This window comes from Balaenoptera physalus (assembly GCF_965194825.1).
Source record: "Balaenoptera physalus genome assembly, chromosome: 18".
Classification (NCBI taxonomy): domain Eukaryota; kingdom Metazoa; phylum Chordata; class Mammalia; order Artiodactyla; family Balaenopteridae; genus Balaenoptera; species Balaenoptera physalus.
Window position 1 is genome coordinate 67092633 of NC_138899.1, and position 24441 is coordinate 67117073.

At 38.3% G+C, this 24441-nt stretch overlaps 1 protein-coding gene across 4 annotated transcripts in view; it reads right to left on the reverse strand.

Annotated features, from left to right (window-relative positions):
• Positions 1-2878: 2878 nt before the first annotated feature.
• The window catches only part of COG6 (component of oligomeric golgi complex 6), a 77420-nt gene continuing 55857 nt past the window's right edge, over positions 2879-24441 (reverse strand). For 2 of the 4 annotated variants that reach the window (XM_082435021.1, XM_082435018.1), the window contains one exon: positions 20670-21650. In XM_082435021.1, coding sequence (XP_082291147.1) covers positions 21503-21650 — 148 coding nt within the window. In that variant the 3' untranslated portion in view covers positions 20670-21502. Of the gene's footprint in view, positions 2901-20669; positions 21651-22686; positions 22774-24441 lie in introns of those variants that run through there. The other 2 variants (XR_014256163.1, XM_082435020.1) reach the window with 2 other exon arrangements.

Here is a 24441-nt window from a genome sequence, read left to right on the forward strand (position 1 = left end):
ATTTTGCATCTTTGTAAACTTTCTAGGTGTAAAATATTAAAAAGTTTGCCCCAAACTGCTGATAAAAATAATTATAAACACGAAGACTGACAAAAGAATCAGTATAAAAATCTACAGGAAAGAAATTTCTTAACATCCAAATCCACAGATCAAAGAGAAGAGCTTTTGAGAATGATGTAAGTTGTACCAAACACTAAACATAGTTCTCAGAGTTTTTCAAAAGCGTATTTAAGGGCTTCCCTGGTGGCGCAGTGGTTAAGAATCTGCCTGCCAATGCAGGGGGACATGGGTTTGAGCCCTGGTCCAGGAAGATCCCACATGCCACGGAGCAACTAAGCCCGTGCTCCACAACGACTGAGCCTGTGCTCTGGAGCCCGTGTGCCACAACTACTGAAGCCTGCGTGCCTAGAGCCCGTGCTCCACAACAAGAGAAACCACCACAATGAGAAGCCCGCGCACCGCAATGAAGAGTAGCCCCCGCTGGCCGGGACTAGAGAAAGCCCGTGCGCGTCAATGAAGATGCAACGCAGTCAAAAATAAATAAAATAAATTTTTTTTTAATGTTTAAAAAAAACCCCGTATTTAATGTGTACGTTATATTCTGTTCTAAGCACCAGAAATGATTGGTAACAACTTATAAAAAGTAACTTTCTATTAGAAGAAAGGAGCCTTCAAAATGTACAGTACATTTATAAAGTTTTAAAATTATATGAAGTTTGGGAAAAAATAGAGAATATGGAAGACTTTGAAAGTTGAGACTAAGGTTTCCTTTGGCAGATATGAACTTGGGGCTTATTGGTGAGCATTCTATAAATAGCACGCTCTGGTTTGCCCTATTAATACAGTTAGGGAAGCAGTTGGCTGGGTCCTTTCCTGCAATTAGACAATCCCGCTCTGGGAACCGAGGGACCACTTTGGGGTTTGTCCACTCAGCACACACCACACACACGTGGGTGTTCACCTAACCATTTTACACTAATCTACCCAAACTCCTTACCGCCTTCGTGTTCCCTTTCGTGATTCATTTTTAGGTACATTTCAGCCAATAGTTAGATATCATGGAGCAAACAACAATGTCAGTAGATTCATAACTTCCATTTCCACCTGGACTGGTAGAGTACAGCATGATAGGTCTTACACAAGCTATCACAGCATTTCTTATTCTAAGGAATGCATTTACTTTTAAATAATAAGCAGCTGATTATTAGGTGGATGGCGCTCAAGTCATAGGAAAGAATTAACCTAGTTCTACAAAACTACCAGCATTAAAAGTATCCTGATTGAAATTAGGCTGGGGCAGAATTTCTATATTCCAATGACTACTATACTCCAGATAACGGACCAAAGATAGTGGCCCGGCTCTTTACTGACTGGGCACTGCCAATTAAAATCAGACAATCTTCAGTTCAGAGTTTGTACTTTGTTTTCTTTTCCTCCTGTTCTAATCAAAGCAGACGTAGAAACAGATAATCAGCTTCTAATTATTGAAAATCATTGTGTCCTGGCCTCTTTGGTTGTTAGAGGAAAAATATATAAATGGCATAAAATCTTTTTTCCTTTGTCAGAAGCCTCACAAGCGATCTCCACTGCTCAAGACTCTCACTGTTAGGGGAATCCAGATCACACGAAGCTCTCTCCCCTCAAACAGCCAGGGAAGTCCATTTGGAAAGTGCTCATTGCTGCTTCAACCCCAGCCCAAGCCTCTTCCCAAGAAACAAGTGTACATAAATATCCCAAATGAGCTGCACGCTCGGAATGCCACCCTCCTTCCTCTGGTTGCCTTGGAGACAGATTTGCTATTTCTCCCTTCCTGTAGCTAGGATGGAAGAAGAGTGGAGAGGTAAGAAGAGCAGAGAGGGGACAGAATTGGCTTTGATCCCTGCTCTGCCACTGGGGAACGAGCCTCAACCTCTCAGACCCTCCTGATTCTCACTGAACAACAGCAATACCGATGTCTGCCTTATGGGGTTTAGGTGACAGTGAGATGTGAAATATACAAAGTGCCTGGCCCCAAACTGATGATTCAAAATGGCAAGTGTATAGAAGGAATTCGGTCCCTGGGAAATTGACAGGAGCATAGGTCTTTACTAGCTGGTTGCTGGTCTGAGACTAGGACCTCTGGCTAGAGTATTTGGATGCTTTGGAAAACCCTTCAGTTCCTCAGCAGGGGCAAGAGAGCCCAGGGTAATTGGAAGAGGGATGTTTTTCTGTTTTCTAAAGAGACTATAAGTGATGTCAGGTACTTGTTTACTGGAACCATCCAAAAGAGGTCAAGAACTGAGTTCTCACGCCACGAAGGGGAGTCTGAGAAGGGTCTCAGAGCCAGGAAGTAGATGGTAAATTATGTGACACCACAGTGCCAGGGATTAACTTTAGGAAAGTCTATTTCAGGTGTTTATTGAGAACTTCTCTGAGATTCAAAGACCAAGTCAGTTCAACTAATACCCAGGGGCTGGTGTCCTTGCAAAGAACACAGAGTAAGACCCAGCTCTTGCCCTCAAACAATGAAGAGCTGAGGAAATGAAGACGATAAGCTCCTTGAGGGCAGGAAACATGTCTGTAAGAAAAGAAAGGACCAGTGGAGTTACATTTACTCAAATCAGGGCTTAAATCAGGACTCTCCTGCAGAGACAAAACCTGCGCCAATGCACTTCCTCAACTCCCTGCTCCAGGGTCCAGTCGCCGCTCTCTGTGATGACCGTGTGACAGGACTGACAGCAGGGCAGGGTCCTCCCGGGGAGACCTGGGGGAAGGCTGAGGCTTACCGCACACCCTACCTCCGTCTGGATGCCTCCGGGACAATCACACCTGGCTGATCTTGCTCGACATCAAGACGGTGCACCAAGAAGTGCCTGGAAATCTTGCAGTGTGACCTGAGGGGGGCGAGTGCCTTTCAGCATCTGTGGGAAGTAAGCCAGAAAGACTGTTGGCTCTGTGACCTGCTGAGTGAGACTCCGGAGGGCAGGATGGGCCCTGAGTCACTGGGAATCGGGGTGGTTCTCATCCCTCAGTCTTGAGTGGAATGACGCAAGCGGTGGCACTGTGTCCTCTTGCTGGCCTGTGCAGGCGGTGGAGCGGGGCAGAGCCACAGCTAGGCCCTCACCATCTGAGCGGCAGACAGACAGACATGAGGCCCAGTCACCGAGGAGCAGCTGATGCCTGAGCCCAGAGAGGTTTTTTTTAGTGAAAGTGAACATTAAAAAGACGATTAAGATTATCAAGTGAGGTCTTGTAGAAACGACAGGAGAAGACGATGAGGCAGTGGTGAAAATGCCTGGTGAAAAAGCTCCTCGTGAAAAAGCCTCCCAGCAATAAAGATGCAGGAACTACTCGCTTCAGCTGTTACCAAACTTTTCAGTCATTAAAACTTGGAGAGGGCTTCCCTGGTGGCGCAGTGGTTGAGAATCTGCCTGCCAATGCAAGGGACATGGGTTCGAGCCCTGGTCTGGGAGGATCCCACATGCCGCGGAGCAACTGGGCCCGTGAGCCACAACTACTGAGCCTGCGCGTCTGGAGCCTGTGCTCCGCAGCAGGAGAGGCAGCGATAGTGAGAGGCCCGCGCATCGCGATGAAGAGTGGCCCCCGCTCGCCGCAACTAGAGAAAGCCCTCGCACAGAAACGAAGACCCAACACAGCCATAAATAAATAAATTAATTAATTAATTAAAATAAAAATTAAAAAAAAAAAACTTGGAGAAATTAAAGCCCGTGATATGAAGCCTTTTTCATTATGAATGAGAATTTCACAATTTAATTCTTGAACTGTACTTAAAGCAAATTCGACAGTGAACTTTATTCGGTATCCTGGCTATTGGCTACAGCCACCTCCGCAGACACAAATGGATTTCTTTTTGTTTTTCTATAATCGAGTGGATTATATTAATAACACAGAAAGGAAAAATGAATGAACACGTACTAGGGAGCACGACACAGTAAGACACAGTGAGGAGGTGGGGGAAGCACTGGATCCAGTGACAGAAGACTTGGGCCTCAGTCAAGCTTCTGCAATTTACATGACACAAGTCACTTAATTGCCTCTAAGGCTCAGTTCCTTTATCTGTAAGACATGGGAATAGAAATAACATTTAACTATGAGGACCTCAGTGGGGAGACAATGATAGGCCTTCCAGAAATGTGCTTTGTAAAAGCCCGGTCCTAACGTTACTGCTTGTAGCATCATCATTGGCTGTCTCTGAGGGCAGCTCCAATGAGAGGGAGTCTTGGTGTAGCTCGCGCTGTCTAAGGGGCTCTGAGGGCACAGGTGTTCCACTGACAGCCCAGAGAGAAAACCCAACTGGTATGTACGAGATACCAGCAGTAGTGGTGGGTGTTAATTAGGTAAATCACCAAATTACCACCTCTGATACAAACCAGAAAATGTTTATACCTTCTGATATCTTACTGACACATTCTCTCATTTTCTTTGCAGGACAGATTTAAATTGTGAATGGTACTAAGTAGCTAATATCCTGAACAACAGCACAGGGGATTCTGGTTTGCTCCACTTGGCGCTGGGTTGCTGGGGGATGCTGCATTTTCATAAGGCAAGGAGTTTGCCAAGGTGAACACTAGATATTAGGTACTGTACTCAAGTATTTCCCCACACTTTACAGATGAAAAAACTGAGGCTTAGAGAGAACAACTAATTTTTGCAAGGTCCCAGAGCCAACATCTGGAATTCATATCCAAATAATGCTCTTAACCGTTGTGTCACATTGGACATAGAACACTTAGGAATCTGAAAAAGCGCAAAAGATACTGCCTGGCTGGAAGGGCTACGAGTCGGTTGAACCACTTTAGAAAACAATTTGGCACTCTTCTATAATCTTGACCATTTTCATGCTCTACAACCCAGAAATTCCACTCCAAGACAGAGGAATTCTCGTGCATGTGCACTGGTATATGTACACAGGAATGTATGGAAGCATTGTTCATAATGAAAAACAAAAAAACAAAACAAAAAATATCAAGAAAAGCCAAAAGTTCCTTTGATGGGAGGATGGGATGGACAAATAACTTGGGATATTATACAGCAGTGAATATAAATGAACTGCAGATCAACACAGCTGCAAAGATGAATCTTTTAACATTACACTATGTGGAGAAGAGTAAGTTACAGAAGGCTACCTATAGAAGGACACCGTTTCAATTAAACTCAAAGCAAGCAAAACTAACAAATAACAAATGCAGATACATATATATGTGATAAAAGTTTGAAAAAAGCCAAGTGAAAGGTAGGGACAAAATTCAAGCAAATGGCTCCCTCTAAGCATAGGCAAGGGTAGACTAAATGGCCACAGGTAGATGCAAAGGTATTGGAAGTATTCTAGTTATTAAGCTGGGTGGTTAAGTCCATGGGTGACTGCTTTGTTACGCATTGTGCTACCATATAAATTAGATATATTACTCTGCATGAAGCAGATATAATTAAAACCTTCTTTTCTAAAGTTACCACTGGGACTTTCCTGCAAAGGTAGGATGGGCATACAGCAGCCCCCGTCTTCCACCCTCACTCCTAGGTACCTAAAGCCTAGATGACTATAGAAAAAACCCCCCAGACCAAGGTGCATGGCTCCGATTACCCAAGTCTGTTTTTCTGGCCCCTCCAAGCTTGAAGGCTACCTGGGGCTCTGGGGCCTGGATAAACAACCCAGCCAGCACAGCAGAGCAGATGGGAAAGATCTAGGCCACCCACACAGCAATGAAGAGCTCCACTGAGTGGGCCAGAAACTGCAGTTGTCCCTGCCCTGTGGTAGCACTGAGCCACCTGTGGAGAGTGGCGGGGCGGGGGCAGCGGCAGTGTCCGCGTTCCAGCATTCAGAGGCCCAGCCACCCAGCTGCCCCCAGGGGCCAGCAAGCGAGTGCCAGCGGGACCTCAACACCAGGCTCTCCAGCTGAGGCAACTGAAGTGAGGGGATAATTGCACATAATAGAGTTAAAATATAATTGCCTCATTAAAATGGGTTACTGAATCTCACTGTGCCTGGGTGTGAGAGAGAGAGAGGGAGATGCGTGTGTTAAACTGCAAGAAAAACAAAACTGCATAAATGAACGTGAGTGGGAGCGATCTGAGAGTGTCTCACAGTGCCACGAGGTCGGAGGGGACCCTGGTGACCGTGGGGTCCTCGGAAGGACTGGTGAAGCCCACAGCTGGCAGCTGCTTCGGGCAGTGATGACTCAGAACGGGACCAACTAACGGGAACTGGGTCTCACCTCCTGCTGGGGCAGGGGTCTCCACTTTGGAAGATAAAGCTCTAGTCTTGTAGAGGAGAGATCCCTGTCCCTCCACCGTCTCCAGAGTTCCTCCTGGTGTGGCTACCCAAGCAAGCTGGACAACTGGCACTTCTCCTGCTTTCCTGGCAGAATTCAGAGCAGGAACGGGAGCCGTATGCCTGTGTGAGAGGGAAATCTAAGAATCAGAGAACGACTACAGGGGGAAACACCCCCTGGTAGCAGCACGGTCCTTGCCAACCTGTAAGGAAGCCCCTACAAGTGACATCTTCCCCTCCTGCCCTGGAAGTGTGCACACGACTCTGGTGAGATCAGTAAACGATCCCCCCATGAACACACAGAGAAATAACACTCTTCTTCCGTCCCAGGTGGGCACTGACCACAGTGCTGCCTGCTGTTGCCCCCTCCAAATCCGCCCCCCAAATCACCAATGCCCCATTGAAGAGCTCCTCTAGGGAGAAGACCCCAGCTCCTCGGCACTTTTAGAACATTTTAAAGAAAAAAACAGATATTTGTGAAAATAACTCCAAGTTCTTATTACCCCAAGAGCCGCAAGTGGTCATGCCTCACTTTGTTCTTAAGTTTCTAACATGCATTCAATCTGACAATGAGCACAACTTAGTCCAAAGGAGCAAGTTTAAGTTTTTTCTCAGAACACTCACACATTAAAATATCGAGACTAATGACTTATTTTGAGTATTAGAAAGCAGATAAACATTAACAATCTGGTGTCAGTGTCACTAACAAGGCCCAAAACCCACTTCAGAATCCTGCAGTCCAGGGGTGTTTGGTGTAGGCGCAGCTTAGGTGAAGGACTGGAGATGCACACAGAGCGGAAGGGGGGTTGCACACCCCAGCCCTAACCGTGCAGAGAACACTGGGGGTGCCCCATCGCCCTCACCAGCCTGCGTGATGACTCACCTCTGCTGGTAAGCCCTTGACTTCAAATGCAGATCTGCACTTATACGGACAGATTTGTCTCTATGCATGATTAAACACTCTCTTGATTCCTCAGATAAGTTCAGAAGTGCAAAAGAGGAGGAGGAGAAGCTTTTTAATTACAAGCCAGTCAGCCTGGCAAATGGAACTCTCCACCTGTCCAAGTCCTGGACTTCCGAACCTCGCCAAGATCCCCATCTGCTTCTTCTATGGGGCCTGGGGTGGCGGGTGCTGAAGAAAGAATCAGACAGTCCTGGACCAAATGCTTAGCTCCAACAAACAAAGAGCCTCAGTTCTGGATAAAAGTCAAATTGTTAAGAAATTGCACCACTCTGGCTTTTTTTTTGGGGGGTGGGGGTGGTGATGGTTGTGGGACAGGGCAGGATGGGGAAGTGACAGAACCAGACTTCAGCTCATCTTGATACAATTTTGGAGTTACAAATGCTACTCTCGTTCCCTGTCTCCCCAGGTTTTGTTGGGGGCAGGCCAGGGCTTGCCTGGATGTCCATAATTTCCCGTGCGGCTCTCCCTCTCCCACCCCCACGCTCAGTTTCCTTGAGTGCCAGGATACTCCAGAGCCTCAGAAGGGAGCCCTTGAAATGTTATGAAACGGGAATTGGCAATCCTTTCCTTTCAAGCTGCCAAGCTGGAGAAGGGGCTTGGGGGGGTATGGAGGCACAGGAAAGGTGAATGCAATGTGTCAGCTGGTGTCATGACTCAACTTGTAAGGTGCCTCCAACTGTGCGCCCACCACTCAAGTGGCAGCCACATGGAGGGCAGATGGGCGAGAAGAGGGGGGACAGAGGCAGCGATGGGGAGAGCGTGTAGAAGCCAGCAGCAGCCGGGTGACAGCTGTTGAGTCTCAGCCAGGCTGGCACGGCGATCAGGAAGCCTGGAGTGCCCCCCTCTGGTAAGTGAGCCAGGGGTTGGTTGCTAAATCCAGTAACAGAACCCTCCCTACAGGCACTTGGCATTTGAGCCTTAATGGTTTTGGCACTTGGCCTAATTGCTCAGAATATGTGCTCAGTTAGATAGAGAATGATTCCTTCATCACACTCAGTAAGCATCCGCACACAGCACAGAAGCTGTGATATTTCTATTCCAATAAGTCCTTTGCCGACCACCAAAATTCCATGGAAAACTCTCAGAAGCTATTGGATATAAACCAAACTGAATTTTACATTACGTGTATGCTTCAGGTTATGGAGGATTTTATAAATAGCAGAATGTCCACCAAACAAGAAAACTGCCTCCTTATTTTGTTCAAGAAACCATCTACAATGAATATTGCAATGTTCAGTGATAAAAAGGATTCACATTTTATTATCTCAAAAAACTGGGAGCTGGAAACCAGTGTGATATACTTGCTTATACTTGTTAACGTTTTTATGTACCATAACTCACTTTGAGATGAGGTCATTTTGGTCAATTAAATCAGATTGTCTCTAGTATATAAGATATCAAGATCTCTTAGAGATTAAAGTCATAGGCTAGTATTCAAAAACCAGTAAGAGCCAACAGAATCCACGTCACGCAACCCAGGGTTTGAGAGAGAAGGATCGAAGTGAACAATACGAATGTGAGGATTTAGCTGAATTTATCATGGGATCATAGTGACTGGTGCTGCCACTAGTTCATACATCAGCTTAATTGGTAAGTCTACAGTTCACGTTTATAACTGTGGAGTAGGACACAGCCAGTGGATGCCAAAGGGGCAGGGCAGAAGGAAATCGACATCATCATCAATAATTCTTTTTAAGAAATAAATTTTATTGCCTCATTCCCTTGCTAAAAACTTTAAGAGCAAAAATGCAAATGACGTACTTCTAAGTAACTAATGGTTCAAAGAAAAAATTATAATGAATAAAATTTAAATATTGAGAAATAGCTTCAAAGCATATAAAGCATAAACTGACAAAACTAAAAAGAAATATAAGCCAATCCACAATCACAGTTAAAAAATTTTTTTTTAAATATCTCTCAGTAGCTGATACAACATGCAGATCAAAAGTCATGACTATAGATGATCTGCACAAGATTAACAATGTTTATCCTCTTAACACATGTGGAACGCTGCACCCAATAACTACAGAACACATCATTTTCAAGTGTAAGGGAGATATTGTTCACTTAAATAGGTCATATGCTGGACCCTAAAGCAAGTATGAACAAATATAAAAGGACTGATATACAATATATATTTCCTGGCTACAGTAGAATGAAGCTCAAAATCAATAATAAAAAGATAACTAGGAAATCTTCATATATTTGGAAATACATTTCTAAATAATTCATGAGTCAAAAAAGAAATCACAATGGAAATGAGAGAATACTTTGAAGTGAAAGATAATAAAAATATGACATAAAAGTTATGGATATAGCTAAGTCTGTGTTAGAAGGAAATATAGATGAACATATTTAAGTGAATATATTACAAAAGAAGAAAATTTGAAAACTGATGATATAACATCCACTTCAAGAAGGTAGGAAAAGGGAATTCCCTGGTGGTCCAGTGGTTAGGACTCCATGCTTCCCCTGTAGGGGGCATGGGTTGGATCCCAGTCAGGGAACTAAGATACTGCAAACTGAGCAGCACGGCCGAAAAAAAAGAAGGTAGAAAAAGAAGAGCAAATAAAATACCAATAATGTAGTAGGAAGGAAATAATACAGATAAGGAAAAAAATCAACAAAATAGAAAACAAACATAATCAATCACATCAAAAACAGATTCTCTGACAAGACTAGCAAAGTCCATAACTCTTAGCAAGACTAAAAAAGAAACAAAAAAAGAAATAAAGAAAACACAAATTACTATTACCAGGTCCACAGACATTAAAAAAGAGGATGACAATAAATTTAGATGAAATGGACATATACCTTGAAAAACAGAATTCATCAAAACTAACACAAGAAGAAATAGACCATATGCATAGTCCTATATCTATTTTTAAAACTAATTCTGTAATTTAAACCCTTCCCACGAAGACATCACCAGGTAAGCTAGTTTCACCTGGAATTCTTCTAAACATTTAAGGAAGAAGTAATAACAATTTTACATAAACTATTCCAGACAAGAGAAAAAGGGAAAACACGTCCCACTTAGTTTTATGAGGTTAGCATAACTTTGTTACCAAAACCTGACAAGGACATTGAAAAAAAAGGAAAATTACAGAGCAATCTCTCTCATGAACATGATGCAAAAATTCTAAATAGAATATTAATAAAAGAAATCAAGAGATATATAAAAAGAGATTGTACATTATGCCCATTGGATTTATTCCAGGAAGGCAAGGTTATTTTGACATTTGAAATTCTCCACATTAAGCAAATATTTGGGAGGGGTACCATATGGTTATCTAAATAGATAGAGAAAAAAGTTTTCTGATAATATTCAATACTCATTCATAATTTAAAGTAATTAGAACAGAATTGAACTTTATTAATCTGATAAAGCTTATCTACAAAATATCTACTAGTGAAAGCTTTCCCTCCTTCCCCACATTTTAGAAGGGTGACAAGGGTGACTACTCTCACCACTTCTATTCAACACTGTAACATCGTACCGGTTAAACATTATACAGTACCACAGAGCTAGAAAAATTAAAAGAAGAATCAAAAAAATTAAAAGAAGAATCAAAACTCCCATTAATCACAGACTATGTGATGGAATGTATGGATAAAGTTTACAAAAGAATCTACAGATAAAATTTAGAATTAATTGGTAAATTTGGCAAGGTCACTAGTCAACATACAAAAATAAACACAACTAAATCCAGTGGTTTATACAAAAAGAGAAAATAATATGATCAATTTAGGATTATCCCAGGAATGCAAGAGTTCTTTATCATCAGAAAAAGTATAAATGTCATTTACCAGATTAACAAGTAAAAGAAAAAAGCCACATGCACATCTCAACAGATTCTGAAAGTCATTTAATAAAATTCAACTTATTCATAATTAATAACTAAGAGCATGTAAGAATATAAAGAACTTCCTCTCTGATTAATCAACTAAAAACCTAATTCTTAGTGGTGAGATACTGCAAGCGTTACCTTTAAAATCAGAATTAAGTGTCTATTATCATTGCTATTAGTTACATTGTGCTAGAGGTCGTAGTCAGCATATTAAGGCAAGAAAAAGAAATAAAGGGCTTATAGATTGCAAAGAAAGAAACAAAAGTGTCATCTAGTCTCAAATAATATAAATGTCTATACAGAAAATCCAAAGTAAAATCATCAGAAATAAAAAGTTAGTTAATGCTTGGATCTAATGTAATCAAAACACAAAAGTCAATTCCATTTCTATATACAGCAACCAATAATTTAAAAATGTAACTTAAAAATAGATACCACTTACACTATAAACAAGAACTGTAAGTTTCTTAGGAAAAAATATAACAAAATTTTCTTAGATTTATATGGAGAAAATTATAAAAATTTTTCTAAGGGACACTAACCCGACCCTAACTAAATAGGGAAAATTCAACAGGTTCATAACTTGAATTATTTAAGATCATAAAGATATTAATTCTATCCAAATTTATATATAGATTCAAAGTAATCACAACCATATTCCCAACTGCTGTTTGAGAAATATCAAGTTGATTCTAAGACCTAAGTGAAATAGCAAAAAGCCAAGAATGCCCAAAGCACTCTAGGTGAAGAAAATAAAATGGAACACCCTACCTGATATCAAGATTTATTATAAAGCTCTGACAATTCAAATATCAGTTATTGGTGCAGGAATAAATATACCCATGAGAAGAATGCAACAAAGATCCAGAAATGTATCCACGTATGTGGAAATTAGATATATGACAGAGATGGCACTAGCCTCACCCCACCATGATGACATAAAGTAGGAAGCAATACTGATTCTGCACCATCCCTTAGGACCTGCGGTTACCAAGAGCAACACCACCGCTAATGATTTACCACTTGCAAAAAGAGAGTCTTTCGGTAAATCATGAGTGAATTTGCACATTTTTGGTTTCTGCAAATTCCATCATGGTTTAATATTGTATGATTCATTACCTTAACCTGTTACTACTCAGTGGATAAGTGATTTTCTTCTTTGTAAGATTCAGAATAAAAGCAGGATACCTTGATTTTTTTTTGTTGTTTACTTTTGTTTTTAACGACAGCCTTTTGGCTTTCGAATGCTTGCTTTGCTTACATCTTTATGAAAAGGAACTAAAACAGTTGTTAAGCAAGAAAGATTCCTGATCTGCTATTAAATACATATTGCAAGCCTGTGGAATATTAATCAAATCTTTGGTTTCCTTTTTAAGACGTGGCTTCTAAGGCAAGTGCATTTTTCTACCTCAGTTCAATCCCCATTACCATTTTATATTCCATCAGAGGCCTGGCTAGCAACAGTAGCCAGCTCTTGTCTGAATCCGGAAACTACGCTCATACATATGACACCCGTAGAAAGGCTGGGCTCTACACAGGAGACCCAACTTTTGATGATGGCTTGCATAAGGAAAATCACTCTTGTTCCTTGTCATTTTGCAGTTAGTGGGCAAAAAACTAATGCTTGTTCCAGGAGAATTTCAGATCTTGACATTAATGGAAATAAAAAGCATACTCAAGTAAATTAATTTCCTGGTGGCAAAGCTATGAACTTTGAAAACTCTAGATTGGCTTGGACTTTCCCTGGCCCTATCAAAATTTTTCCCCAATTCATCTCATTTTTATAAATTTAGTACAGTTTATTTTTACTTATTACGTTATCAGTGCTAGGAAAGTTTTTATTTTTTAATATTCACTGGCATTAATGTTAGTTGAATTTGATAGGCTAGCATGCTGGTATTAATATGATTATTATATTCATTTCATAGCCAATTTACGGTAGTTTTATATTTGGATCCATAAAAATACATAATTATATTATCCATTTCCAAAAGCATATTCTGAGGAGGAATAAATATGTATTTTCCAGATAGTTGTACTTAAATACAACTATAGCCCAAAAGTAACCATATGTAGGCCTATCTATTTATAATTGTTAACAGCATATTTAACTAACAGGAAAAATAAACTGACCTACTGCAAGTATTCAACATTATTATGTGACTCTGCATTTTACTTACATTTTTATTTAAAAATCCATTATTGTATAAAAGATGAAAACTTGTTGCTTAATACAAGGCCACAAAGATTTACACCTATGTTTCCTTCTCAGAGTTTTAGTTTTTAGCTTTTACATTTAGACCTTCGATTTTGAGTTGATTTTTGGATATGGTATGAGATATAGGTCCAGCTTCAATCTTTTCCACGTGGTTTTCCAGTTGTTCCAGTGCCATTTGTTAAAAAGACTATTCTTTCCCCATTGAATGGTCTTGGCAGCCTTGTAAAAAATCAATTGATGATGGATGCATGGGTTTATTTCTGAACTCTAAATTGTTCCATTGAACTATATGTCTATCCTTATGCCACTATCACACTGTTTTGTTTACTGTGGCATTGTAACAAGTTTTGAAACTGGGAAGATTCAAGATTGTTTTGGCTATTCAAGGTCCCCCGTATGGCCATAGGAATTTTAGAATCAGCCTATTTCTGGAACACAAAAAGGCAGATGGAATTTTGATAGAGGTTGCATTGAATCTATAGATCAATTTGGGGAACATTGCCATCTTAACAATCTTCAGTCTTCCAATCCATGAACATGAAATGTCTTTCCAATTACTTAGGGCATCTTTAATTGCTTTCAACAGGGTATTGTAGTCTTCAGTGGAAAAGTATTTCACTTCCTTGGTTAAATCTACTAAGTATTTTATTCTTTGTGGTGCTACCATAAACGGAATTGTTTTCTTATTTTAATTTTCAGATTGTTCATTGCTAATGTTTAGAAATACAACAGACTTTTGCATCCTGATCTTGTATACTGCAATGTTGCTACATTATTAGTTCTTATAGTTTTGGGTTTTTTATTCTTTAGTATTATATATATATAAATATATAGAGACCATATATATATATATATATAAATATATATAGACCATAATCATCAGCAAATAAACAGTGTTTCTTCTTCCTTCTCAATCTGTGTGCCTTTAATTTTTTCTTACCTAATTGCTCTGCTAGAATTTCTGGTATAATGTGGAATAGAAGTGGCAAGAGTACGTCCTTATCTTGTTCATAATCTTGGCAGGGGGGAGTCTTCAGTTTTTCATCACTAAGTACAATGTTAGCAGTGTGTTTTTCATAAATGTCCTTTCAGTTGAAGAAATTCTCTTCTATTCCTGGTTTGTTGAGTGTTTTTTTATTTTAGCATGAAGGGGTGTTGCATTTTCCTCCATCTATTGAGGTGATCATGCATTTTATTCTTCATTTATTCTATTAATATGGTATAGTACATTGACTGACTTTCGTGTTAAACTGACCTTGCATCTGGAATAAATCCACTTAATCATAGTATATAACCCTTTAATATGTTGCTAGATTCTGTTTGCTAGTATTTTGTTAAGGATTTTGTGTCAATATTCACAAAGGATATTGGTCTGTAGTTTTCTTGTGGTGCCTCTTCTGGCTTCGTCATACCAGTAACAAATACTGGGCTCATAGAATATGTCAGGATGTGCTCCCTGCTCTTCTATTTTTTGGAAGAATTTGATAAGGATTAGTGCTAATCCTTCAAACATTTGGTAGAATTCACCAGTGAAGACATCTAGTCCTGGGCTTTTTTTTAAAATTACAAGTGTTTTTATTATTGACTCAGTCTCTTTACTATAGGTCTATTCAGATTTTCTATTTCTTCCTGAGTCAGTTTAGTTTGTGTTTTTTAAAATATTTGTCCATTTCATCTATATTATCTGTTGACATGTATTTATTTGTAGTATTGTTATCATTTTTATGTCTGTGAGGTAGTAATGTCCCTTCTTTTCACATCTGATTTTAGTAATTTTGTGTCTTTTTTTTCCTTGGTCCAGCTAAAGGGTAGTCATTTTTTAAAAAAATTTTTTCAAAGAACCAACTTTTCTGTTCCGTATTTCCTATTTTATATTTTTAAATATATAAACACCTCTCTACATGCAATATACTGAGTGGTCAGCACATCCAGTAACTGAAGTAACATTATTCTTAACACAATAAGCAGGGAGCACTCCTAGAAACTTCTTCTTACATGTCTTGAAACACCTGTCTGCATGCATCACACAATGGTCAGCCCATACAGTCTCAGAAATAACTCTTTTCAACATGCCGTGTAAGAAACAATTTTTGAAACATCTTTTTTACATGTGTACTCAAACACATCTGTACATGCATTACAGAATGGTTAGCACATCCATTTGCTGAAATAACACTTACTTCTCTATTCTGTATTTTTTTCTGTGTCTGCTATAATCTTTACTATTTCCTCCTTCTTGCTTTCAGTTGTTTGCTTTTCTTTTCCTAGTTTTTTAAGGTATAAAGGTAGGTTTTCAACTTATTTTTCTTTAATGTAGGCTATAAATTTCCCTCTGAGCACTGTTTTCGCTCTATCCCATAAGAATTGATATGCTGTTTTAATACCAAACTTCTATCTCAAAGTTTTCTCTAATTTCCTTATTTCTTCTTTGACCCATTGGTTATTTAAAAGTATGCTATTTAATTTCCGCATATTCATTTTCAAAATTTCCTTTTGTTATTGATTTCTAATTTCATGTCATTGTGGCTGGAGAACACACTTTAATATTTTTAAATTTACTGAGACTTGTATTGTGGCCTAACATGTGGTCTTCGATAATACAGCATGTGCCCATGAGAGGGCTGTATACTCTGTTGCTGGATGGAGTGTTCTGTAGATGTCTATTAAATCTAGTTGGTTTATAGGGTTGCCCATGTCTTCTATTTCCTTGCTGTTCTTTATTTCTTTGCTAATTTGAGTTACTGTCTAGTACCCTTTCATCTCAGCCTCAAGAACCCTTGAACATTCATGTATGGTAAGTATGATTGTTTTTTATCTTAGAATGTCTTACTTTCTCCTATATTTTCACAGTTTTGCTGGATACAGAATTCTAACTTAACAGTTGTTCTTCCACCATTTTGAATATGTCATCCAGTGCTTTCTGGCCTCTGTGGTTTCTGATGAGAAATCAGGTGTTATTGGGGATCACCTGCAAATGATGAGTTCTTTCTCTTGCTTTCAAGATTCCTTCTTGGTCTTTGGTTTTTGATAGTTTGATTGTGATGTGACTTGGTGTGTGTATTTCTTTGAATTTATCCTACATAGAGCTTGGTGAATTTCTTGAGTGCGTATATTAAGGTTTTCATCAAATTTGTAAAGTTTCCTGCCAATATTTCTTCAAATATTCTTTTGGCCCTTTTCTCCCTCTTTTTTCTTTCTGAGACTCCCATTGTGTGAATATTGTTGATAATATCCCAAAGGTCTCTGAGGTTCTGTTCATTCTCATTCATTCTTTTCTTTCTGTTCCTCAGACTGGATAATCTCAATTGACCTATCTTCAAGTTTGCTGATACTTTTTTCTGCCTGAACAAATCTGATGAACTCCTACAGTGAATTTTTCATTTCAGTTAATATACTTTTCAACTCCAGAAGTTTCTTTTCTATAATTTTTATAAAATTATGACAATTATTTTTATGATTATAAATTTATAACTATAAAAACATCCTTTTTGAAATTTCTACCTTTATTGATATTCTCTATTTGGTAAGATATTGTTCTCATACTTACTTTCAGCCCTTGAACATATTTAAAAGAGATGTTTTAAAGTCTTTTGTCTAGTAAGTCCAACATCTGGGCTTCCTCAGGGACAGCTTCTATTGACTGTTTTTTTTTTTTCCTTCTGTGTATTGGCCATACTTTGAGCACCTTGCCTTTTTTTTTTTTTCTTGAAGCATGAGCATTTTTAATATTATGATGTGCCCATTCTGTTAGGAAATCAGATTTTCTCACCCCATCCCTCAGAGTCTGCTGTTGGTGCTTTTTGTGGTTGTTATTGCGTGTTTCAGTGACCTTCTTGAACTAATTTTGTAAAATCTATATTCTTTGTTGTGCGTGACCAGTTAAAGTGGTCCATTAGCTTGGTTGTCAGCTAATGACTGGACAGAGATTTCAATGTCTGGAACCAAAAAAATCTCCCAGTCTTTGCTGAGATGTTCTGTGTGAGTGTTGGGGCATTCCTTCAACATTCAGCCAGGTAGCATCTAACTTTGCTTCAGCCTTCACTTTCTGCTTCCACAAAGCCTCAAGGTTACCCAGAGGCAAGTGCTTAGGGTCTTTCTGGTCTTTTTTGAGCATGCACAGTGCTAGACATGTGCACTAGATTTCTAGATTGCCAAGAATATGTCAGAGTGTTTCAAAACCCTTATTATTTCATTTCTAACTTTTCTTCCCAAGCTTTTACCTTAGTCTACCATTTGTCCTGACTTCAGGCAGCAGAGAAGTGTCCTCCCCTCGACTGGCCCCTCCCCTCAACTGGCCCCTCCCCCTCCCCACTGGGCAAGTTCCAAGTTAGGCAAGAGAAAGATAAGCTTTTCCAATGGGTCTCCCAGGGAGGCATGAGACATGTCAAATAAGGACAATCTTTGCAAACTTGGTCCATTCTGCTTTCTCCAGTACCAAAATATGTGGGATGTTATTTTCAAGGCTACTGCTGAGTTTGGGAGCAAAGTATAGGACTAGCCTAAGTTAAAATACCACAAAGCATACCAAGACTCAGCTTGTTTTGCTTAGTTTTTTAATAAGCATAATCTAACTGCTATTAGCTTTTAGTTGGTTTCTAGAATTCTGAAAAAGTTGATCTTGACAGTTTTTCAAGGCCAGTTTTATTGTTTCTTTTAGGGAGAGGCAGGATTTTGGAATTCCTTAATCCAACGTTTCTGCTGATGTCCCCAACCTATAAGACAATTTTGCATCTTAATCAAATAGCTAATTAGTATAACCCAGTCATTATGATCACCAAAGAATTTAAAATGTATGGTTGTGTTTTAAAACTTTCTTTTCTATGCTCTCAGCCTCTTCAACCTCAAGTACATACATGTGGCTTTCATAAAAAATGATGTTAGTTCATTTTTTCCTCTTACCTACATGCACAAACACCCTATCAAACTGCATTGCGTCTACTTATAATACATGTGATATCTGTGCAAGACAGGGAATTCAATGACAGAAGCACATCTTAGTGGTCTTTTAAAACCTTGTTGCTTATCACAGAGCCTGCCCCAGTTGGTACTTAATAAATGTGTTTAATAACAAGCACAATGAAAAATATTAGCTAACACATACTGAGTTCTAACTTTACCCCAGGCCCTGTGTTAAACAATTTTTTTTAACTCTTTTTAAAATTGTGGAATATATAGACAAGAGTTCACGTCACATATATGTAAATTTTAGAAAATAACAAAATGAATATACATATACCAACACTCCAATGTAAGAATAGAACATTAGTAACTTCTAAAGATCCTGTGAGATAATCTTGAATTCTGCGTTAATCATTTCCTATATTTCCTTATAGCTTTACCACATGTGTATCCATGAATAATGTATAAATTTGTTTTATCTTTTATTTTAAAATTCTATAAATGGACTCATACTATATTATTCTGTGATTTTTTTTTTGTTCAACATTATGTATTTGGAAATTACTTCATTTTTCACTGCTGTAGAGTATTCCACTATATGGATAGACCTAAGGACGTGAGCTAATAGCAGTCAGAAAAGGCCAGGCTATGGTGAGATAATAAAAAACTCCTAGGGCAAGGAAAAAAATTTGAGGATCAAGCCCTAGAGTATGCGAACTTTTAAAGGTCACAAAGAGGCAAAAGAACCAAGGAAGGAGGTTGAGAGGGGTTTGGCTAATGAAGTGGAAGGAAAACTAGCAGAAAGTTGTGCTGTGAAAGCCTAGGAAGTACAGTATTTCAGACGTAAGTGTGTGGAATGCTATTGAAAGTTTAATAAAATAAGGAATGAGAAGAATCCATTGGATTTGATAACATACAATACTATGGAGATCTCATCAGGGTTAGTGGTGTTGTAGTGGTGATGCTGAAGCCATATGGGGCTAATTTAAGACATAATGGCAGCAGAAATATAAGCCAGCATGCATAGGTGACCATAAAAAAAAGCAGCAGAGAAATGGAGGTGTGAGGATCTGGGAGGTGGAAAGTTTTAAAAAGTACTATCAACACTACAGCATTCTGTATGCTGTTGAGAATAATCCTACAGAGAAGTCACAAGTTGCTGAAGCAAAAGAGAGGGATAACTCAGAAACGTCTCTGAGAAGGTGAGAGAATGGAATCCAGAGTCCAAAGGAAGGGAACAGCCTGTCACAGGAGGAGGGACACTGTCTCCAACACAAAAGGAGGAAAGACGAAGATGAGTGCAATATATGAGGGTAGAAAAATGCAGGAGATAAGCCTAACAGCTCCGTTTTCTCAATGAATTATGAAGGTCATTAACTAAGTGAGGGTGGAAAAGTCATCTTGAAAAGTGGGGAGGTGAGTTTACCAGAGACAGAGTAGAACTATAAAGCAATACTGAGTGCCATTTGAAGACTGTGATCATGAATTTAAAAAGTCAATCAGTCTATTTGTGTGATTTTTCTCAGATAACATTCACCTGTTCAAGTACAAGCACAAAGAAAGAAATGGAAACGTTCAACCAGAGAGGTTTTGGTCAGGCAAATACCTTTTCTCTCTGAAGGAAAGGCTGACACGCATTACCTAAGGTTATACTTACGCCATCTCAAAACAGTTCAAAATGCAAACTATGAAGTAAATAGCAAATACAGTGTTAAGCTAATGAATTAACACTTAAAATCGTTTATTTTAACTAAGTTTTCAAGATCACACTGATACCACATTCTGCTCATCAATCTTCCATTGGTTATCTCAATTTGGCCCTATATTGTACCTTCTTTCCTATTAGCATATTTTCTAAAAACACACTGATGAGATGTATAAAAATACTGCAATGATTGCTGCTCGAAAAACAGTTTAATATTTTATTTGAAAAAATTAGGTAAAAAACTAAATATACTTTTTTCCTAGAAATCAAAGGAATTCACTAATGGTAAGTAAGCAATCTTTCCTCACAGTAGATATAAATTATATAAAATTTAAGCTCTTGATTTATATCATACTTTATTTTCTATCTTTTATATATCACATATACTCACTGAAGGAAAAAGACTAAAAATACAGATTAAATACCAAAAGAGATGATATATAATCAATCACTCTTGCTCCAAAAAAATCATACTTCAGATAGATGAACACGCCATGTTCTGTAAATACTAATTTGTTATATATTCTGTATTTGCTATATAAATAGTAATTTTATCTTACTACTTTTCAAAATATTTTAACCTAGTCAATTTTTTCCTTATGCCTCATTTTCTCATTTATAATTTAGAGACTTAGCTCTTTTTATGGATTTACCAGAAATTAAGATATTTTGCTAATAAAAATCTGTCCTCAAAATCTTACCAACAAAGTCAAAATCAAGTCACATCAAACACATTTAGATTTGTTTTGTTTTGTTTTTAAAAAAAAAAAAACAAAAAACAGTGATTTTGAATCTTACTCTTGGTATGGTTCTAAAGTCAGAGCCCAAACAAGGGGCCACCATAGGGCTAGACATACTGTCAATTAGCCATCGCTACTCTGGCATTTTTCGTGCAGGGTGAGAGGACACCTGATTTCTTTGGTTTGAACACCAAAGTGTGTAGATGGTTGAAGTTAGAGTCCACGTTGTACCACAAATATTCTTCTTTAAACACTAGATTTACAAGTAGCACAGGATGCCCACATCCCATATGAAGTGCCAGACTTCACCTTGAATTCAGTCTAGGGCAGACACAGAGTAGAAGTCACCTTTAAATTACTTCTCTCTTTTTCCTATTTTTGCTGAATGTACATTTCTGCTCCTCAGTCTAAGTATACCTACTCACAGTATCTAGCAAGAAAGCAAATGAATCTTTAGGTAAAGAGATATTTATTAGGTCATATCTTTAAACTAATTCCTAAGTTTAGATAATTTTTTAATGTACAGTTAATTTAGAACTAATCTTGTAAAAAAAAAAATCCCTCATGCCTCTCATACTACTCTTTTCCCACATATTTATATTCCAGAATTGAGGGGAACTGCAGAGCTGGAGAGATGTGGAATGCAGATACAGAGCAATGCCAACTCAGGTCAACATGTGTTACTTACTTTCACCTTACTGTGACCAAAGCAGAGCAGTTATTGGGAGCTGCATTCTTATGATACAAAGAAAACTGTAACCATCAAATTTCAAAGTAAAGACTAACAGACTAAAAACCAAGAAAACCTTCAGTGTTTTAGGAGTGCAATATTTTGCTAACACATTCAAAGAAGATAATCAGGAGAGAAGTGTCTGCACTTGCTGCGGTGATCGGTGTAGAATGCTCTCTGGATCTTTGTATTCATTGACTGGATTCATCACAGCTGCATACACTTCACCATAGGCTCTGCAGACTAATTCTGTAGACTGTTTTATGATCTGCTCTCTATTGATAAACAAACAAAATGTGAACACATAATCTGAGAATGAAACACTAAGCACTGTGAGAAAGCTCCATACATGAACCAACGAATTTCGTTTTCATAATTATCACATATATATTATTAAAAACCATTGTACAACTACATAAGTTAGTTATTTTGGTTTGGGGATAAAAGGGTTTTTTATATTTATTATTTCTTTATTAAATCTTCTCCATTAGTATGCAGGTTTCAGGAGGGCAGGAGCTGTGTTTTGTTCACTGCCTTATCTTTAGGGCTAGAACAGTGCCTGATATACCATGGATTACTAAACAAGAAATGGAAACCGTGACCACCATCAATGTACTGATTTTGCAAACATGACTGATAACACATTAACCTTACAGAAAGAGGCTTATAATTATTCAAATTTATCAATACTTCAAATCTCAGAATAACTTACAATATACTGTCCTTTCACCTGTAGCTGCTCAAATTTATCAACACTTCAAATCTCAGAATAACTTATAATGTACTATCCTTTCACCTATAGCTCCTACACCAATAACCATATCTCCTAGATTTCTCATCTCTTGCAAAAACGTGACACTTGCCTACAACAAATCACGGCATTTTCAACTACGCATTTCTACATAAGTACATAAAACAATAGAAATAGTTTTAAATAAACTGAAGCCAATGTTTTTAGAAAAAAATAACACTGGGCTCATTAAATCTGCATTAACCCTTTATGTTTTCATGACATTTACTTCGTCATCCCCAGCTACTTCTATTTCTATATACCTACTGATGAAAACACCTTTTTCTGACTTGTATAACTAAATTAAAAATGTGTCTTTAAAGCTTCACTCCCAAACCTACTTCTGTTTCCTGCTTCTGTCAATGGCATAACTATGTCTCATCACCTCAGTTCAGGCCCTAATAAACTTTTCTTGCCTGGAGTATCTAAGAAAAACTCCTACCTGGTCTTTCCCCATCCAGTCTCTTCCCCACTTAAAGTATCATGAGCACTGCTCTTAGATTAATCTTTCTAAAGCAAACCTTTTATCGTGTCTCTCCCCTACCCAAGGCCTTTCTTCAAGGAGGTTCCATGGCTTCTTCTGGTTTCAGAGATGCTGCTCAACATCACTAATTATTAGAGAAATGCAAATCAAAAGTACAATGAGGTATCACCTCACACCAGTTAGAATGGGCATCATCAGAAAATCTACAAACAACAAATGCTGGAGAGGGTGTGGAGAAAAGGGAACCCTCTTGCACTGTTGGTGGGAATGTAAATTGATACAGCCACTATGGAGAAGAGTATGGAGGTTCCTTAAAGAACTAAAAATAGAATTACCATATCATCCAGCAATCCCACTACTGGGCATATACCCAGAGAAAACCATAATTCAAAAAGACATGTGCACCCCAATGTTCATTGCAGCCCTATTTACAATAGCCAGGTCATGGAAGCAATCTAAATGCCCATCGACAGAGGAACGGATAAAGAAGATGTGGTACATATATACAATGGAATATTACTCAGCCATAAAAAGGAAGGAAATTGGGTCATTTGTTGAGACGTGGATGGATCTAGAGACTGTCAAAGTGAAGTAAGTCAGAAAGAGAAAAACAAATATCGTATATTAACGCATATATGTGGAACCTAGAAAAATGGTATAGATGAACCAGTTTGCAGGGCAGAAATTGAGACACAGATGTAGAGAACAAACGTATGGACACAAAGGGGGGAAAGCAGCGGGGGTGTGGTGGTGGTGTGCTGAATTGGGCGATTGGGATTGACGTATTCACTGATGTGTATTAAATTGATGACTAATAAGAAAAAAAAAAAAAAAGAAGTGCTCATAACTTAATAAGAAAAAAAAAAGAAAAAATCCAGAGGATAGAAATGCAATGGAAATAGATTCTCCAAGTGAATCTCAGTCAAATCCAAACTGTAAAGAGCAAGAACTGTGCCTGACAGTGATTCCGTATTTCTGGACAAATGTTAAGAGTTCATTTATCACTACCAAAGCCAGGTACATGTCCATACACTCATGTTCATTAATGTTTTTCTAATGAATTATATATGGTAGAGATAAAATGGTATAGTGAACGACATTACTGTCAGAGGATCTTGACTCTCGTTGAAGTTCTGCTGCTTACTGCTGCCTTGAACAAGTAATTTAACCGTTCCAGGACTGAATTTCACTCTTGTAAAACAAAATACTGACCTCGATAATCTTTACAAGACACTTCCAGCTTTAAAATTATATCATTTCATTGAGAGTTAAGAGCATTTTAATGAACTGTGGTTAAAAAAATCTCTGCGTGTTTATTTACACCCATACATACACATATACATACAGACACACACATTACTTTGGAGAATTGGGTTCCCTAAATAATGAAGTGTAGTAAACATATCAGTTACTTGTATAAAAATGGGTGGTGTTTCTAAAGTGCGAAAGCAATTTTCTTGCCATTTTACTATCTCCTCCTTCTTATTTATAATGCTAATTACTGTGTAAGTACACCCTTTATGTCAAAAAGTATACGCATGTATCTGTATATCTGCCTGCCTGCCTGCCTGCCTGCCTGGTGTCGTGGCCCAAATTATTCACTAATATCATGTATGAAATACACAGTTCAAATAATGATAAATCATTATAGTGACAAATAAAATCAATATTCAAAATAGAAAAATTCAGGAATTCTATAAATACAAAATGACCAGCAAATCATCTCAGTCTAGTTATGTGCTTCTGAAAACGTAGAATGTCCTTATCTACTGATCACTTCATCTATAGGTAA